Here is a 20,785-nt window from a genome sequence, read left to right as displayed (position 1 = left end):
AGGGTCTGGGTATCCACATGCATATGCCTATAGTAGCACACCTGTACCTGTAGTACAAACATGTTACTGTAGCTTACTGTGCTATGGTCGCCAAATGGTGCAAAGCTACACAGCTCAATCAGTATCTGATGCACTACCACAACTTTTGGCATCGCGTATGTTGTTATAATATTAGTATGTTTATGATGCATTGTAGATGTGGTCGTCATCGGAACTTTGCTTCATTATCTACATTTCTATAAGATATCTTCACATTTCTGTACTCTCATGTGTTTTTTCCTGTCTGCTTCCTGCTTTCAGACTCAGAGTACTCCCGGACGCTGCTCCAAGCCTGGGTCCCCCTGCTCCCAGCCTGGAAGTGTAAGAGGCGTTACAATGATCGCTTCACCAGCCGCATGCTGTGTGCTGGGAGCCTGTCGGAGCGCCACCGTGTGGACAGTTGCCAGGGTGACAGTGGGGGTCCGCTGGTTTGCCAAGGGGAAGGGGGCCGTTGGGTGCTGACAGGAGTCATCTCCTGGGGTCACGGCTGTGGTAACCCCTCATTCCCTGGAGTGTACACACGTGTTAGCAGGTTTCTGAGATGGATTGACAAGGTCATCAACAAACCCTACAAAACCTGATAATGGAGAATACAACCTGTGAGTTCACCTCATCAGAAACGTTCACACTTCTCTTCACTGACATGCAGCTCAGAGCAACAGGATCAAGTCTAGGACCAGATTGCTGACAACATTTGTCTCCCAACAGAAACCCTTTGTCACTCAGAACACGATGACCTACACAAACACTAACAAGTAGCATCACAATATGTATCACTGTTGTAGTGAAGCGTCATTTATATATACATTTATTTAAATGATTCAGCATAAACCAAGATTCCACTGCAACGAAAATATGGACAATTGTTTATTGCATGACTTGGGCTTCTTCACAGTATGAGTCACAGAAATGCTCCAATATGCTTGAATTAGCTGCTTTGTGTACGTAATAATAATTCCATTTTAATAATAATAATTTGTAGTAATTCCAAGTGCAGAAAATGAAACTAATTAATTGCAATAATTCAATACAACATTTTACATATTCAGTTTGTAAAGGACAGCTACAGATGTAGAAATACCAGCTTGGTCTCCTACAATATACGTTCCCATACAACTGGAAGGAGGCCGTCAAACTGAAGCAGCAGACAGGTACCGCATGGCCATAAGGGCTTCAGCCAAAACAAGCTGGATCATCAATTACATTTGGGGAGAATGTTTTTTCTGTTTGTTTCTGACATTTTGTTTTTTATCACATATACGTTTAATCAAAGTCCGGATACATTCACATAGAGAGGCGGTTATGTGGGTGGGTCAGATACAGGACTTTCACCCAGTAGGCTTATGTTCATATCCTGTGTGAAACCAAAAGTAAGAAACTGATTTGAACCCAAACCATGATATTTTACTAAACCTAACCAAGTAGTTTTCTTGCCTAAGCCTAAACAGAATTGAGAATGCAGTTTCAAGACAGGAAAAAGTGCCACGAGTGGTTCAAGCGTTGATGAACACTTATATTGTTGATATGAATCATTTCTTGTTCAGAAACACGTATGTAGAAATATTTAATGAAACATTAAGATCCTCTCTTGCAACACAGCTGCATGCGTTTTGTATCAAAGCAATGCAACGGTTTGGTCCACATTGACCTCTGTTGTGCTGAGTGTGTGAAGAGTTCAGAAAAGGTGAAATCAGTATTGAGAAATGTGTGTTACCATTGACGACCAATGTTTTGACGTTAATTCGGGGCTTGTGGCAGGAGGTGTGTTTTGGCCACTGCTTCTGTGCCTCCTGGACTCCTGGACTTTGTGTCTTTTTCCACATCATTTTAAAAAGCATGTTTATGCCATTGTTTAGTATACTCATATATTGCCAAATTCCCATGTGGCAGGGGAAACGTGTGTTGTGTCGTACTTTGAGGAACCCTGCTGATGAGCTCGCAGCAAGTGTTAAACGGTTGCTTTATTTAATCATGTGTTACAGATTTGACATTTGCCCAAACTGCAATATTGCTGGACAATACAAGTCCCTATGGGTCCAGAATGTTGGACCTGATACAAAGTGGACCAGTGGAAAAACCTGCTTGAACCCAACATGCATAAATACATATTGATTTATTGATGGGTACTATTCCATATGGAGAGTAGAACCTGTCCAACCAGGATTGATGGAAAAGAGAAAGACACACTGACACACAGGCCCAAGACCTGTGGCCAGTGAAAGAAATGACAAATGATATAATAGTACTGAATATGTACTTGTAGACATTTAATTAGTTTTATTCATTTTCCAAGTGTGCATCTCTGAACTAAAACCAAAGCTCAAACCATTATTCATATTATTCTAACATTTAATGACATCAAAATGTACTTGTGTTTGCTAAGTAAGTAATTACAGGTCTGTCCGCCTTCAGTAAAAAGTGTAATAAGTGCAAGTCCATTAATAGGCTGTCTACACATGAATTGGAGAGCCTTATAACCAAGGCCAAAATACCAATCAGTCATCTGATTAACTGCGACTATGTGTAGGAATATGGGAATGTGTATAGCAACTGATATGATAAGGGCTTCCCGTCTTGGAGAGGGGCACTGTGTTAAAAAAAAGATTTAAAACCTCCATTTCAGCTGATATTGTGGTACGTGTTGGATAATTCATTTGTATTTATTTTTCGAATACTGTACACATTGCCTGTAGTTTATATGCGGTATACTTTTTTTCTGTGTTATGTTCAGCATTGGCCAATGCAATTTCCATCTTTTATAAATTTAATTTATTTGACTTTGTTAAACTGTATTTATTTTAGTAGTGTTCATTTTAACCTGGTCAAATTCCACTAAGAGGAAACCAGTATTCAACCACAAGCCACTTAACAAAGACTAGCTGTCTAGTCTCTATTCAAAATTGAAGCCTTTTGTTCATTTTGGCGATACCATTCAATACATGTCTCAAAACTAATGATTCAATTCTACACAATCCTTCACAAATGATTTTATTCTGTAAGATCAATGCTCAATAAAAAAGCTATGACAAAAATAACTTTATGACAATCAGCACTTGCTGATGCTTAAATAGCCAGTTACAGGGAGTAGCCGGAAGGCTTTTAATGTGAAACAGGTTGAGGAAACATTAAGTTTGCAATAGCAGTGGACAGCAAATTCTGCAGCAAAATCTGCATTCCTTCTGCACACACAACAATACAGAGATGGAGACTAGTCAGAAACAAAACAATTATCGTATTAATTAATAATAATATTTTTTTGCAACTGCTAAAACAAAATGTCTGGGGCCCACTAGGGCCCTCTTTTCACAAAATCCCAAAACACACAAAATACTAAATATCTTTGGCAAAAGCAAACATTTAACTATATGAACTACTCTAAAAGTGGTATTTTTGCACAACTTTACAAACATTTACCAAATAAATAGCTCTCTCCACATGCCAACTACACACTGATGTGATAAGTAAAAAACACTGTTACCTAGAGTCTTTGTAGTGTTCTGTAAATATAGACTATGAACACAAATGCAATGTGTTTATTGTGGATGTACCTACTATTTGCATGTTCAAGTGTCCTTGAATACCTGAAACCGTTACAGCATTCCACTGCTCCTAAATGACTTTAAAACGCAGAGGTCATATGTAGCTATATGTATGCCATTTAAAATAAAGTTTACGCTTTACATTGTTACTATATTGTACCGTTAACTAAATACAGTATTTTTTGTGCACACCAAGAGTCCGACTTATAGTGCTCAATCTCTGATTTTTAAGCAATCTAATTTGTAACAGGTGTTTTCACAGGTGCATTCTGGGTGCAGATGATTGATAATTGAGCATGGTATTTCAAAAAACACACACACAGGCTTCTAGTTTTGTATATTGTAGATAACTGTAGTTATTTGGAAAAGGTGTGTTTTACAATTTCAAACATAGTGTAAGGCAGACAATGTGCTGATGGTTCAGATACGTGGCCATAGATATGCTATGAGTTAGTGCTTTCAATAATTGTGCCACAAGTGTTTAGTTTTGAGGTGTTTGTACTTTACTTGAGTATTTCATAATTCATTCTGCATTAGACTTCTACACAACTACATTTCAGATTCAACAATGAGAATTGATTAATGTTCTACATATTTGTTTTAAATCCGGATGACGTTCCATTTTTCATAATCAATATACTTTTCTTCCCTACATTTTCTACCTATGTCATTTTAATTTGTGTTATTGTTACTTTACTTAAGCAAAGGAACTGACAAGTTCTTCAACCATTGCTCATATAACTGTGGGCCATAGTCACCAGCCATGACTGTAACAGGGTACAGTGCACCTCAAGTAAGCAATGTGGCCACAAGCTCTCGATGTCAGGATGGGACATATTTATAAGGTCATAGAAATGAAATCGAAAGTCACGAATGTAAAAGCCCAATATCAGCTTTGAACTGTCAGTATGCTCAGGTCAGTGTAATTGGTTTGGAGACGCCTCAATCCGAGCTGAAAGGCATCTGAAACGCTGCCTGGAGCTGGCAGCCGGAAGCTGTGATCAGCTGATAGAGGAGGAGCTGGAGAGAGGTGAGCCATCTTCCCCCGGCAGATACACTCTAATAGAGCCTGGTCGAGTGGGATACGGGAAATCATCTGGGAATCCCGGTGTCATTTGGAGGCAGAGGCGAGTACAAGAGACGGACAGCCGGTGTCAGTCGAGAAGGAAGATATGTGAAGGACTCTTCAGATATCTGCATCAGAGCTGACTGAGGAATATATCAGCTGTGAACGTCAGAGAGGAGGCTCTTATACTAATACAAAGAAAGGAAAACATTGAGCTCGGAGGGGGGATTACGATCGAAATAAGAACCTTATGTAAACTAGGAAAATGCAAAAGTCTAGAAGATATGCGCTGTAAATAAGATGTAGTTCGTACAGTACGAAAGGTGTTTATCTTCACCGGTAAATGTAAACAAACCGCTATTGAAGCTAGCTCAAGTTAGCCGATTGGGGTTAGCTTTCTATTGCTAATGCATATAGCTTAGCTAATACACGGTTGTACCGAAGCAGAACGACGGTAAGCCGACTTGAACAAACGTGTTTTTGGGCTCGTAAACCAATTTAACTTCAATATAGTCGTCTGCATTGGATGACAGCTGTTTGTGTTGCAGTATGCGGTTATTAGCATAATTAGCATTTCAGCTAACGTTGGCTAAATGTTATGTGCATTAGCAGCCCAGCATTCTAACAGAACTAGCACACTAAATGTAGAATAAAGAAGACATTCAGCATTACTAAAAGCTACGTGTGTTTTTGACGTCGACTCTTTAAAGTATTTCGCCATGAAACAAACACTTTCGGGATTAGTGTAAATGTTAACAGTTAATCTAGATATCAACGTTAGTGGTCCAGTTGATTGGCTGAAAGAAGTAGAACAACTTCATGACTTCTTAAAGAATCACATAGACATCCCTTGTCAGCGCTGTTGGAGCTCTATCTGGTGTATTCGTGCATACCGTTAGTGGGTGGACATTTTAAGTTTAGCACTCTATTCTATTCGGTCTGGTTGACAGTAACAAGACTTATCCGGCGAGTTTGGCTCAGTACAGTCCGCATCATGGAGCTGTGTGTGAGGGCCCAGCGGTAATAAGCCTCTCTCTCAGCTGTGTTTTGGTTGCTAGTGGCCTCCCCTCCCCCAGTCTTCAGACTCTTATTCTGCCCCAGTGTTGGACACTGTCCGCCGGGTCTGACTTGATTCTTTTAGATTGAAGCAAAAGGCCGTGGCCTCTAGTCTCAGTCCTCTGGACTCGGAAGCCGTTAAGAAGTGGATGTAATGGAACTGATGTTCGCCGAGTGGGAGGATGGGGAGAGGTTCTCCTTCGAAGACTCGGACCGGTTCGAGGAAGACTCTCTATGCTCCTTCATCTCAGAGGCCGAGAGCCTCTGTCAGAACTGGAGGGGCTGGAGGAAGCAATCCGCTGGACCCAACTCCCCTACTGTCAAGATTAAAGGTTAGAGGACTCTCTCACTCTCTCACTCACTCACGCACGCACGCACGCACGCGCACACACACACACACACACACACACACACACACACACAGACACACACACGTTCATTCTTTGTGAATACTTTGAGATATTGTGTAAATTTCCGTAATAAGTGTGAAAGGTTTTATGAAGTGTATTACAGCAGGGCTAAAGTACACGAGCAGTATGACCTGTTGCTGGAACACTTGTGATATCTTTTTATACAATTATTATTTTATATGTTTCTAATATTCATATCAACTGGAGTGTTACAATAAGAAACGTGCTGGTTAGTGTAGTCCTATTCCAAACACTGGCTGTAGCTGACACTATTGCAGCTCAGTAAATAACAGTCCAGCACTGTCCATGTATCGCTGTGCATGTGTTTCAAAGCAGGACTGATATATTAGTCACTTTTAAGTCACTGTTTTTGGACTTAACTCTTTGTGGTCGGGGGCATTTTCTCAATTTGTACTTGTTTTCTTAAATTCACCTTTTAAGCAAAAGCACATTGGCAGTTTTTCGCAACAAGCTACTACTCCAGTCTCAATCTCACAACCTTTTGGAAGTGCACTCCTGTGTATTTTAATCATTCTATGGCTTGTAGTGTTGTGGAAGTATCTTGGCAGTCTGGGGCCCACTGGCTACAAGTAGATGTGTTTCCTGACCAATCAGTCAGTCAGCATACAGTGTATATGATGTGTGTGCTGATGCCTCCCAGCAACATTATGCTCCTCTCTTAGGTTGTTCTCAGAGACTTCTGTGTTCTTGTTTACCAAAACTCATCGACAGACATAGCCATGTGCTACAGGACCCGCTGCTTTTACATGTGGCCGTTTACTCAGCAGGAGATACACTTATGTTTAACTACTCGTTTGCGTGCGCATGATGGCTGCTTCGCGTATCCTGCGTCCATTTGGAGAAATCAACACTTTGTGTCGACAAGATGCAATACGCATATGAACGAAAGGGCATTGTAGGAGCAATATAGTGATGTGACAGGGTCAGTTTGGCTCAGCAGTGAAAAAAAAGAGCAAAGAGACCAGCTCCGCAATTACCTGCGTTTGTACAATGCGTCATTGCCTTTGCACAGTGACAAATATCCTTGTCAAAATAGTGACACATCAGAACTATTTTAGAAGTCGAAGTGCTTGATTTAGGAGCCTCACATACCATCTACGATGGCCTCAGAATTAACAATATAGTACATGCAAATCAATAAGTTTTATATGGTCCGAGTTCTCTGGTGTGCCCTCTAGTGCAGGGGTGGCCAACCCGCGGCTCGCGAGCCGCATGCGGCTCGTTGCCCGGTTTCATGCGGCTCTTACGTTCATATCGAAGTTTGTATTTGTGTTTTTTTAATGTTCGTGTTCGCTTCGCTTGAGTTAAATACGGTATTTTCGTCAAACGCGCATGTGCGGCCACAGATTACGTTCCTCGTCGACCCATTTAACGCCGAGACGGACTGTTTGAAAGCCCCGCTAGTCACAGATGAGGATGCGGCTGAGTTGGAGATGATCGATCTTTGTGAGGAGGACCAACTCAAACCTGCTTTAAGGGACGGGACCATTGAGTTCTGGAAAAGTGTGCCAATGAAAAAATACCCCAATGTCAAACGGGCTGCGCTTAAGATACTGTCAATGTTTGGGTCAACATATGTCTGCGAGTCTGTGTTTTCTACCCTGAAACACGTGAAATCAAAGCATCGATCTGTTCTGACTGACACCCATGTGAAAGAATTGCTTCGAGTGGCAACAACGGAATACAAGCCAGATTTGAAGAGGATTGTTCAAGGCAAGGATTGCCAGAAGTCCCACTAAGTAACATGCATAGTAAAAGAAAAACACTATTGTAAATTATTATATTTTTGTTTGTGGACTTAGTTGAACTGAGAGTTTGTCTGTGTGAGACAGTGCACACAATGTTCATTGTTGAAAATGACTGGCCTGTGGTCTTAGGAGTCAATTTCTGTCATTATCATATTGGTGTGTGACATTTACAATAAATCTGGCTGAGCAAAGGTATGTGTGTGTGTGAGGAAGGGATAGGGTGATGTTCATGTGTGCCCATGTGTATGATGTGGCTCTTTGCGGTAACACAGTAAAAAATGTGGCTCTTGGTCTCTGACTGGTTGGCCACCCCTGCTCTAGTGGAACAGGTGTTGTGCATAGGCCGGTATATGAACAGTTGGTGGTCTACGCCAACGCAAGGCTAAAAAGCAACTAAATCTCTAGCTTCAGCCTGAGCAAATATAGCCTCCAAACATGACAAAAGTAACAATGCATGCAAGTAAGTAGATCTCTGGCCCTAGCTATCAGAATATCAGTCAGAATACAAATACTTATGGACAAATACTTATGGATTTACTTCCATTTAAAAGGTTGGTTTAAATTCCTTACAATTTCTATAGATACAAATTTGTCTTGTTCATTTTTTCTTAATTATGTTCTTTGCTCAACTACATGAATTTTGGCAGATTCCAAATCATGATGTTTGCTGCGAATGGTTTGCCGACTGTCATTTGATAATAAAGAGTAATGAGTGAGTTTCTTTTGTAGGACAGTATTCTAACTTCAATAGTAACAAATTCTCTAAGCAGCTTCATCTTTGTCAGAGGTTTTGCTCTTTTCCAAGAGCTGGGTATAGTCTTTGGTGGTTTCGAAGCTTTCATAGAAGAACTGATCTTTTCTACTGACTGAGACTGAAAAAAGGACTCTTTAGACTATTTTATTAAGAAAGCCAGTAAGAGTTGGGGAGAAAAAAAATCGATACAGCATAGTATCCCGCTATTTTGCGTGGCGATATTTCATCAATACACGAACGCCAAGTATCAATCTTTTTTTATATCAACTATTAATATGGCAATTAGGGATGTCCGATTTGACCATAACTGTTGTTATAGAAGTCACGGTTTCACAACCTTAACAATTGAAGGAGCTAAGATATTTTGGATGTCCTGATTAACGACTTGTATGTGTGTGCGGCGAAATGTCCTCTAGTGCAAGTCTTGTAACACCTTTGTGTGCGCCGGTTTGTCTTGTATGTTTGAATGTCTTGCCACTCACCTGTTGTTGTAAACTGTTTAGAGGGAACCAACACTCCAGCCTTACATCAGCCAAAAAGAGCCTTAAATCAGCAGCGTGGGAGCATTTTAGATTTAGAAAATGACCAGGGTCATGTGACCCTCAGATAATTACAAAGTTTAACCATCAAAGTGTGAAATTCAATTTACTGCCCATCATTATCGGCCTGTATTAGGTGAAAATATGCGATCTGGAGATCAGCATTAATGCTTTCTAGTTGCTGGTCTGATAATGATACATGTGAACAACAAATCCGTTTTGAAATCGACTGGAGGTTATAAAGTGCTGCTCAGAGGTTACATTGAGTTCCATTGTGGGGCGTTCAAACTCCATTCAGTAAAAATAGGTATTGGACGAAAGTAAATTATAACGTTATCATGATGTGTTCAAAATGTAATCTTGTAAAATGTAGTTTTGGTGAGAAACTTGAATAAATCCAGTTGTTTGGAAGAGATGTTTTTACAGCAACATAAATAGATATTATAGATGAATTGTGACCTGTTTAATTTCCTAGCACTAGCTCTAAGCAGCTTATAATACATAATTAAATTACTAATGGTAAGACTTTACATATCGTGCATATCGTGGCTTACGTATCGTGATATCGTATTGTGACTTGCATATCGTGATATTGTCTCGTGACTTGCATATCGTGATATCGTGACTTGCGTATCGTGATATTGTAGCGTGGCTTGCGTATTGTGACTTACGTACAGTGATATCGTGGCTTGCGTATAGTGATATCGTATCGTAACTTACGTTTCATGATATCGTATCGTGACTTACGTTTCATTATAATACCCTATCGTGACTTGCGTGTCATTATAATACCATATCATGACTTACGTTTCATGATATCGTGACTTGCGCATTGTGATATCTTATAGTTGTATCGTGACTTGGGTATTGTGGTATCGTATCGTGACTTGCGTGTCATGATGATATCGTGACTTGCGTATAGTGATATCGTATCGTAACTTACGTTTCATGATAATATCGTATCGTGACTTGCGTATTGTGATATCGTATCTTGACTTGCGTATTGTGGTATCGTATCGTGACTTACGTGTCATGATATCGTATCGTGACTTACATATAGTGATATCGTATCGTGGGGCCTCTGGGGATTTTCACCACTAAAAGCCAGCCAGCTAGTTGTTTCAAACCAGTGCTTGAAATACTACTCTATGTACATGCTCATCTATGCACCATTTGGTACATTTGTCCTTTTTTCTTGGCATTTCAGCTGCAGTCATTCTGAACAAGAGTACTCTTATTTATTGTTATTAGAGTTTAGTTTCACAATATAATTTGAGCTTACTTTCCCTGTGCAATAAAGCTACTTCAAATTGTATATGGTCATGGTCGGGGATATATTCTGCAGAAATCCATTGTAATTCTCAGCAAATTGCATTCCAGAAACCTTTTGGGGATTTCTTTTGTGACGTCACATATTCAATAAGACTTATTTACTATACGATGCATAATGAATTATTGCTGTATTTTGGCTGCTCAATGTACGGTACCATAACAGCAGCGGGGCTGGCCTGACCGGGTTTACGCAGTCGACTGCTTACATGACTGCAGTGTTTCACAGTGCTGCTCTGTCTCCTCTGTCCACGTGCCGACAGTGACCACTTTTCGCGCTGCAACGTTAATCTGTAATAAATTAGTTTTTCATTGCATCAGAAAATGGACATCTCATGGTCAATGCTCGAGAGTTGGCAAGCCTGCACAACATGTTTTCTGTCCCAAGTTACGTGCACAGATTCATGAAGAGCTGAGAATTCCATACACAGATACATTTTTTATGCACTTCCATGCCTATGCATGTGGTATTTTTAGCCCTGCAGACTCGCGCTGTCCAACCAAACATTGTTCAAACCCACAGAACTTAATTTTGAGTAAATATCCCAGAGTTTCCAAAGGTAACAAATATGTTGGGCTGAGAAATGGTTTGAAATGATGCCAGGCCCGGCATCATGTGACAAGACATGTGACAAAGGGCTAAACGGTGAAAGAGTTGTTCAAATATGGCTGCCTCTTCACTCCAGACAAAGTGGCATAGTCCCTGAAAACAATGTTCTTGCTTCCTACTTCAGTAGCCATCTCTGGCTGGGCCTGGCCATCTGCCTTAAAAGGTGTGCGTGCGTGCGTGCGTGCGTGCGTGCGTGCGTGCGTGGAGAGACAGGGTTTCTTATTCTGCTTGCTTGTCGTGGTTGTAAATAGAACTACGGTCCTAATTCTATCGTCCCCATGGTAGCAATCTACAGACGGGAAACGACAGGGAAGAGAAGGTGCAGTCAAGGAGAGAGGGAGAGAGAGAAGCAAGCCGCAAACAGCTGTTTCTAGGAGCCTCTCCCAGCTGATTTCAGAGAATTGAAAATGTATCTACCTCTATATGTGTGTGTGATAAGTGTAGGCCTATTCTTTGATTTTTAAATAGCCGTGTTGTTATTAAGGAATGATCCATTGTTTCATTATGCTTTGCTCTGCAACGATTCAGTTGTAAGATTGCCAGCCGAATCGGGCTCCTTGGATACAATCTTAGTGAAAAAGAAAGCAAATTTGATAATTTCAGTAGTGACTGTGTCGTAAAACCAAAATGCATTAGTGTGGATGTAGCCTCAGTGACGTCTACATGAAAGGGTCAACATGCATCAGCTTTATTGTCAGGATTATTTTAGCACCCTGTGTCTACTAGGGGTGCAGTTGATAACTAAAATGATGATGGAATGGGAAAAGTTAGCTGTTAGCGAGCTAATGTTAGCCATGTGTTAGCGAGTTAGAAAGGTGAGGCACTTGTAAACATAACACTGCATAGCTTTCTGATGTATCCACATTCCGCTATAACACAAGAAACCAGCATAACTTACAGAAATATGGATAGCCTAAAACTGACATTTGGACAAAATATTTGTTGCACACGTGACGTTAGCATACTGAGTGTCAGGATCCCACAGTTCCTGCTGATGCCTCACATCTTATTGGCTGTATCCTCTGGGTTCCCCCGGCTTCTTTACCTCGTTGGTAGTGCCTCTCGCCACACAGCAGCTTTGAGGCATCTTTCTCTTGTCTGTTAGCAGACGCAAGTGACAAGAAGGGAAACCTTCACACAATACAAAGTCAGTGGAGGGCCATGAACTGTTTTCTCCTCCAGTGTGGGCGGGGATTAATTGAGCTCTGTATTTATAGAGGGGCAGGTGTGTGCAGAGCCTGTTGACCATAAACCTAGCAGCTGTAAAAGCTGTTGGGGGAGGGGAACGGTAATAAGTATGGTATGGGCTGTGGTTTTCATCAGGTTAAATGACAAATGATTGGCTGGCTGAGAAAAAGGTTAACTTCTCTTCCACAACTGAAATCAAAGCTGCATGTACAACTGCATGCAAGCGCAACCTAACTAAGTACGAAGGGTCATATTCATACACTTGACTCATGTAGATCCAAAGAATTGTTAATACCTTGAGATGGGGTGGTTGGGGGTCTGAGTGAGTGAGGAGAGAGTAGCGCTACAGTCATAGTTTCACATTTCTATGGGCCGATCAGAACTTTGATCTTGTTACGAGACGTTCACTTAAAGGCACCTTCTTCCCTCAACGTTAATAACGTTGCTGTCTGTTTACAGCCACCTTCCTGATGGGTAATGTTAGCTAAAATAGGTAGCATTAGCTAGATTCATGGCATTTCTCAACTCATCGGGGAAATATTGTACTTTTTACTCCACCACATTTATCTGACAGCTTTAGTTACTTTGCAGATTGAGTACAAAGTGATTAATTCATAATTAGTTGTACTATTATATCAATAATTCCATATTAGTCCCCAGGGAGAAATTCCTGAGCAGCTTAGCTGTATGTAAAGTAATATATAAACTATATAAATAAATTAAAACTTGCTCCTTATTTACCAGCTGCAACAATAACGCGATGAACAGTGCGTCAATCATTTTAATACAATAATATATTTTTATTCTGAAATGGGCCATTTTGCATAATAAGTACTTTGACTTTTGTACTTTAAGTATGTTTTGATAAGACTTTTTCAACTTTGACTTATTATTATTATTATTATTATTATTGTATACCTATATTTAGCTTATTCTTGTTGCCTGTTGTCAGACATTATAAAGACAAGAATGGGTGGATATATATATATACTTTAGATATGAAAGAAAATATGTACTGAACAGCACATTTTGCAGTTGTAAATGACCGTGGCAATGCTCTTTGGCATCAGTGTTACTGAATGGCCTCAAACATATCACATAACACTTTTATATCAAACAACATATGCAGATTATTATATCTACAAAAGCATATCGGCCCCGTCATTGGTTGGGCTCTAATTGGAATGTTACCACATTATATTATGATAGGAATGAGGAAGCTATGAAAGGTACAATCACACCTCCATCACCAAAACCTAAAAGGTGACCTTCAAAAGTTTTAAAATGAAAAATATAACACTTTTTTTCTATTTGCCCAAGCAGTGCAAATAGCACTTGATGTAGGAACATGCTTGACTGCATGTTTGTGCTGCAAACTGTTTTCAATTGCTCTTACTTGAAATGATGCTGTTTAACTGAGCTATGGAATTGTAGCATCTCCAAACAGCTAACGTCTAGCGTTAGCTTTGTTTGCCTCATAGAGGCGAGGCCCAGTTCGTCTTCTTAATAAATGTTACGACGTAGTCATGGTGACGTCACTCATTAGTTAGTGGACTGATATTTTGAATCCTTGAGTTCTGTGATGTCACCATCTTAGATTACGGCCGTCGCCATCTTGACGTTTTGCAACCAGTGAACAGGAAGTGAACATATCTGCACTGAGGAGTGACGTAGAGACGCTGTCTGCGTCTCTGGTAGTGACCTGTCAATCACTGTGTAGCCTCGCCCCTAAAGCATACCCTGCTTTATGGTCTATTTTATTCTAAATGGACCATAATTTACTAAATGAACATCATGTTGTATTGAAGAAGACTTGAATACATCAAGTGAGAAGTGGAGTCCTTTTCTCATAGACTTCTATACAACCAGAGGAGATGCCCCCTGCTGGTCAGTAGAGAGAATGTAAGCGTCTGGTTTTAAACTGAGGAGTGTGAGTAAATCAGCCAAGCCATAGTGTGACACAAAGCACCCACAACTCCTGAGGGATGCTACTCTTTTTGTCTTGATGGGTTCCCCATGCCCTGTAACCATGAGACCCTGAGCCTTTACAGCAAGGATGGCATTCTGTGAATGGAGGGCTTTGCTCCATATAAGGTAAAGCAGCACCATTATTGGCTTGGAAGTGAGGTCTGTAATCTGAGACCCATCACTTTTTCTTCTCTCAGCAACAGACCACTGTGCTCGCAGTAAGTCTCCTGTCGCCGTGGTTAGGCTGCCCATTCTTCACTAGACTGTTTTATTTGATTTATTCTCAGTTTTTGTACCTTGACAAAACTACAGATCTAGGTTTTGTATTCATTACACCAACTATAGTGACTAGGATAGAAAGAACAACATTGTGCTGTTCTCAGGGCCTTGCTAGTATGGGACTAGTTTGTCAGAGATTTGTGACAAAATAGATCCTGGTGGCATCTGTCTTTGACAAAGTTGGCTTTTATTGTAGTTTGTTGCAGTTATGCTGCATTCACCCAGAATCAGGCAGATGGTCAACACCTTCTCAGGACGGACAGACGAAGTACACGTGACGATATGTTGCTATGGTGATGTTGAATTGTTTAAAAAGAATGGAATAAAATATATTAAATATAATTATTTTGTGTCCACTGTTTTAAAGATACGATTTGAATTGCCTCTCAACATGGCAACGCCTGAGCCGGCAGCTCATAGCCATGGATGTATAGAGAGAACTGGATATGGTGTTCATTATTATGAAAGTTGCTCAGTGGCGCATGAAGCACAAAAAGGTTGACTTCAGAGTATACATTTCTGATGAAAGTTCCCGGATCTTCCACATTATGGGGCCCAAAAAGCAAGCCCCGCCTCCCAGCCCTCTGTCCATCCTCACTCTCATTCACATAAACTGAGGAAGGAAAATAACTCTGGATTCAGCTGTTGCAACACTATAGTACTACACTGTACAGCACTATAAAATGCATAAATACAGTACAAAAGTAGCAGATTTAGTAGCATGATTACTAGTGATTGCAGGTTTGGTTTGCTTCATCTCTTTAGTTTTTGTTTGGTTGAAACCGGCTGAATTTTCGGCTTTCTGGAGAACCGCTCATACAAACAAGTTCACACTCATTGCTCTTCCTCGGGTCCTCAGCAACACACCTGACATGTCATAGATGAGTCACACACACACACACAAGTCTTCAGCTCCTCACGGTCACAAACGCCAGAGCACAATGAACACTCTGGTTCAGAGGAAAACACCAGGAGCAGACTTTACTGTTAGTTAACCTGGGAACCCAACTGAAAGGGTCCCAAACAGTTATAGATTTATCATGATGTTTAGATATGAAAAGGCTGAGTGGCTAGCTACAAGTCATAGAGACACAAGCCATCTTTTTCAGGTCATATTTCCTGACAGCCATAGCTTGTCATTCAATTTAGTTGAGATATAATGTGGTACATTTTGATGTGTTTCTTATTCTTTCACAAAGGTTTCAGAGAATTTAGGTCATGAAAATGTTTCTAAAAGTCTTGGAAATGTATCAGTAAAATGTGTAGGAATCATTTAACCAACCGCTCTCAATAATGTGATTCTAGAGTGAAGGAACATCAATGCATACACTAGCTGTCTTTCTTCTCATGTTCCTCTCCTCTGTGGTCTTCCTCAGACGGTCAGGTGATTCCACTGGTGGAGTTGTCAGCAAAACAGGTAGCGTTCCACATCCCGTTTGAGGTGGTGGAAAAGGTCTACCCGCCTGTCCCAGAACAGCTCCAGCTCCGCATCGCCTACTGGAGCTTCCCCGAGAATGAGGAGGACATCAGGTGAGAACACTGATGACCTGGATTTGTTTCTTCAACTTTTATTAGGGATGTGCCGATTGACAATCATGTCTCCTGTTGGCAGCCAAGTATCATTTTCAGCAACACACCTGTCATGTCATAACACAAGTCATGGCTCCTCACGGTCACAAACGCCAGATAAATACACTCCGGTTCACAGGAAAACACTTTACTGTTAGGCAGCCTGAACCTGGGGCCCCAACTAAAAGGGCCCCAAACTGTTTAAGATTTATATGATGTTTAAATATGAAAAATACTGAAATATGTTACAAAACTCTTTGTACTGAGAAATAACTTACAAAATACAACATTAAAAGGCACCTGAAACACTTGTATGCAACTCAACTCAACATTACTGTGTACTTTTACTTCAACTGTTTATGTAAAAGATTCACATTTGACACAGAAAATATAAGAATTAAATTAAAGCTGCAAGCAGCGATGAACGGGCCCTCGGCTCATGTTCACATCGGGGGACTAGAGGGAGTTGACATGGCTGTGCGTTTCTGTGACCATCCAGCACTGCAAGCAGTGGCTTCCTGTTGTCATTCGGAACCGTTATGACTATAACTCAATATGGGTGAGTAGGTGTCTTTAGGCCTGAACTCTTATCCAGCATGTGAGATTTGGGGCAGATTGGACAATGTAACGTCAAGTTATCACAAATTCCTGTGTCATGGTGAAAAATGCAAATTTCCCGTCTCGCCAAAGCAGCTATGTTAAATGGAAAACTTCGCAGCTCGGCATCATGAAGGTCTTGAGACTCTGCGCACCAAATTCGAGATGGATCTGTTTCAATCCTAAAGGAGTTTCAAAAAGGTCCATACCTGTGAAGGGCCTAAAATGGCGTATTATCACACGACTTATGACATCATCGTTCAAGGTTTGATATGTACGCCAAGTTTCAGTAAACCAATGGTGTCAAAAATGTGTTCAACGGCTGAAAATAAAATAGTTAGTACTTTGAACATGGGTGGAAAAGTTTCATGAGTTTCTGTGCATCCAAAAGTCTTCAACCTCAAATGTTTGTAAAATGAAAATGAACGCTCAAAATCCTACACGGCTGACCTCCTGCAGCTTTAAAAAACAAATCACAATGTTTTAATATGTTCATAGATGAGCGCAATGATCCCACCAAATCTTGCCCTCTAGGAGGAGTTTCGAAAAGGTTCCTTACCTGTAAAGCTCCCAGAATGGAGTATTATCACATGACCTATGACCTCATCGCTTAAGGTGTAGAACAGGGGTCTTCAACATTTTTCAGGCCAAGGATCCCCAAACTGATAGAGAGATGGAGCAGGGACCCCCGACTATATACGGCTCTGGAAAAAGTAAGAGACCATCTCAAAATGATCCGTTTCTCTGGTTTTACTATTTATAGGTATGTGTTTGAGTAAAATGTTTTGTTTTATTCTATAAACTACTGACATTTCTCCCAAATTTCAAATAATAATATTGTTATTTAGAGCATTTATTTGCAGAAAATGACCAACTGGTCAAAATAACGATGCAGTGTTTTCAAATCTTGAATAATGCAAGGAAAACAAGTATTCATTTTTAAACAACATAATACTAATGTTTTAATTTAGGAAGCGTTCAGAAATCAATATTTGGTGGAATAACCTTGATTTACAATCACAGCTTTCATGTGTCTTGGCATGCGCTTCACCATCTCTCACATTGCTGTTGGGTGACTTTATGCCACTCCTGGCTCAAAAATTCAAGCACACGACAGGGTTAGACCACCAGGTGTTTGGCAAAGCTGAAAATTGGACTCTTCAGAGACGATGACCTTACTCCAGTCCTCTATGGTCCAATCCTTATGGTCTTTTGCAAACCTCAGCCTCTCTCTTCTTTGCTTCTCGTTGATGAAAGGCTTTTTTCCAGCTTTGCACGACTTCAGCCCGGCCCCTAGGAGCCTGTTTCTAAGTGTCCTCGGCGTGCACTTCACCCCAGCTGCCGTTTGCCATTCTTTTTGGAGGTCACTTGATGTCATCCTATGGTTGTTGAGTGACATTTGAATGAGTTGGCGGTCATCCCGGTCGTTTTCGTCCTCTGCCGGTCTGTAGCTTTGTTGTTCCTAATGTCTGCTGCTTGACCTTGTTCTTATGAACCGCTATCTTTGAAATTTTAAGGATGGAAGCAACCTGACGCTCGCTGTATCCCTCTGCCATTAAAACCAGAATTGAACCCTTCTTTTCCTCACTCAAAACTTTTCTTTTTAACTCTTTTGGCATGGTTAATAGTCACTTTTTTTATTGAGGTACTACTAGCACTGTTTCTGCCATCCAGCTGCAAGAGGAAGAGGATAGTGATGACCACAGCACTGTTTTTTTTTATACGTTGCTTCATTAAATAAGATTTGGTTCAGTTGATCACCTAATCAGTACCTCATTAAGTAGACTAAGGTGTGCCTGTATTGAAATTCAACAGACACTGGAATGGAATGGCTGCCATACACGTAAAGATGCTGATTTAAGAAAAATTTGGAGTGGTCTCTTAATTTTTTCCAGAGCTGTATATTGTAGAAAATTGTGTTTTATATTAAACTGGGCCTAGCGTGATGTATAAACATACCTCTTTATTGTGCATTCAATACTAAGCTATTCAGATAATACACAAGTTCATATATTCATGTTTTTATTTTAAACATGCGAAGGAACAGTGAGTAGGGGGGCCGCGCCACTGCCATTTAGAAACACACCTTGTCAGCTGATACCAATATCAACATTCTGTCAATTGCATGATAATCATGCATACAAGCTCTGCAAATAGGCGTTTTTATTTTCAACATATAAATGTGGAAACGAAAAATTTGTGATGACCTATTAGTGCCACTGCCATGCATAAACATACCTGTTATCTTTCATACAGTACTGAACTATTAAAATAATGGAAAGATTGATGTTTTTTGGTCGAGTTACAAAATGATCCATTTTCGCTCATAACAATGTCCAAACACTTGGCATAATAATATACTGGCCTCAGTATTTGGCTGTTGCGGATAGGAGCTGCAGTGTTTTAGCCAGGAATATCTTGCACAAGGATTCGTGGGTGAAGTAAATGTCGTTGTTTTGTCTTTTTTTTAATTTTTTTACAATGTTCACTTCTTTTCAAATAATATTGCAGCGTGCGTCCTAGTGTCTGGGATCTTAGTCAGCTGGGGACTGAATAGGCTCTCGGTCAATCACGGGGAACCTGACAGAGCCGGCACAGCAGCGATAGCGGTCCTCCTCTTTGTGTGCAGGAGGGACAGGTCCAGGCTAGTCTCGCTCTGTGAGTGAACCGTGCCCAGCTTGAGAGACCTCCTGTGTGTCGCTGAATGTGTGTCTTCTGCCTCCCTTTATCCATTCGCTACGATATGTTGGATTCATGTTAATGTGTAGTTAAAGACATTTACATTTGTGGGGGGAAATATATTTAAAAAAAATATGAAACATCTTCTGTCTAACCCCCTGTTGAAGACCTCTGGTGTAGAATATTCCTTCGTAAATTTAGCGTCCCATTAGTTGGAGTCCCACCACATTTTGTGAACATCAAAGGAACTTTATCCTGACCCCGGCGTCACAAGTCTCTGGAATAATAATAGAACAAAACAATGCCCTCAATACGATGCATTATTATTCATTCAACGATGCAGCAGCTTGAACAGATGTGAAGTAGTACAGTGCTGATCTCGAGCTCTCTTTCACTCCTCTCCTGAAGTGAACATTTGCATGCAGGACGTTTGCTGTGTGGTGTTATGGACCCTAAATGGATTTCCTTGTACCACTGCCAATATTAAGGTTCTCAGTTAGAGAGCGGGTGCAAGGTATTATACTGGTATTATACTGCATTACTTTAGATGTTTACTTTTACTTGTTGGGTTGCAGATTTAGATGTCTTGCCTTTTATAGTATTTTTTTTAAGTTTATTGGTTCATTTTGATCACAGCTGCTCCGGTCGATTGGCTGCCGACCGCGACCAGCTGATATATTTCAAATGGTTTGATCTGTGGTCTCGGAGGCGTTAATACTCATACTCACGACTTATTCTCCGAAACGCCAGAGGGGAAACAAACGAAACTGAAGAATCAAAAAAAGACGGCGAGTGCAACCGGCAAAACACCATGAACCAACCTGTACAATGACGAGGAGGGATTGTAATCATCTGTAAAGTCATATCTCATATTCACGAGATATTCATGAGGTCTTTATACAAGACCTGTAAAGAAAGAAATCAAGTATTACATGCTAGAAAGAAACAAAAGTTTAATATCGTGTGAACAATTGGATTTGCCTGCAAAATATTTACACAAATGTAGATTTTTTTTTTTTTGACTTATTTGTGGAGCATCTAAAAACGAATTGTTCTGCTTTGTATAATCCTAGACATGTAAATAGTGCTTTTATCAGTGAATTATTTGGGACAGTCATGTGACTGTCCCATGTGTGGTTACAAAAATTCAGAGGTGCACAACCAAGCGCCTCGACCACTTGCGGATCCTTCGCGCTGCATGCGGCGGCTGGGATTACACCATTTTCTGGCGTGCGCCGGTTTATACGGAGAGTATAAACTAAGCTACTCTCTCTTTGCGGTGCCAGCCCAGGGCTCCAGTGAAAGTAGCTAGCAGCATTAGCTCCAAAAGTCAAATCTAGCAAGAAAGTCTCAAAGTAGTCAACACTGACCGCCTGTCCCTTCAGACCAACATC

General features: G+C 40.6%; 2 protein-coding genes across 3 annotated transcripts in view; both read left to right on the top strand.

The window, feature by feature from the left end:
* Window positions 1-3,732, top strand: part of LOC306703519 (neurotrypsin) — a 33,813-nt gene extending 30,081 nt beyond the window's left edge. For both annotated transcript variants that reach the window (XM_079169511.1, XM_079169510.1), the window contains exon 14: window positions 301-3,732. In XM_079169511.1, coding sequence (XP_079025637.1) covers window positions 301-620 — 320 coding nt within the window. In that variant the 3' untranslated portion in view covers window positions 621-3,732. The remainder of the gene's footprint in view (window positions 1-300) is intronic.
* A 929-nt stretch (window positions 3,733-4,661) lies between these two features.
* The window catches only part of zswim8 (zinc finger, SWIM-type containing 8), a 39,856-nt gene continuing 23,732 nt past the window's right edge, over window positions 4,662-20,785 (top strand). Inside the window, exons 1-2 of the mRNA XM_079168909.1 lie at window positions 4,662-6,032; window positions 15,923-16,076. Of these exons, the coding sequence (XP_079025035.1) occupies window positions 5,855-6,032; window positions 15,923-16,076 (332 nt within the window). The 5' untranslated portion in view covers window positions 4,662-5,854. The remainder of the gene's footprint in view (window positions 6,033-15,922; window positions 16,077-20,785) is intronic.

Source organism: Pholis gunnellus (genome assembly GCF_910591455.1).
Source record: "Pholis gunnellus genome assembly, chromosome: 11".
In the NCBI taxonomy this organism is placed as follows: domain Eukaryota; kingdom Metazoa; phylum Chordata; class Actinopteri; order Perciformes; family Pholidae; genus Pholis; species Pholis gunnellus.
This window is presented reverse-complemented; position numbering and strand designations above follow the sequence as displayed.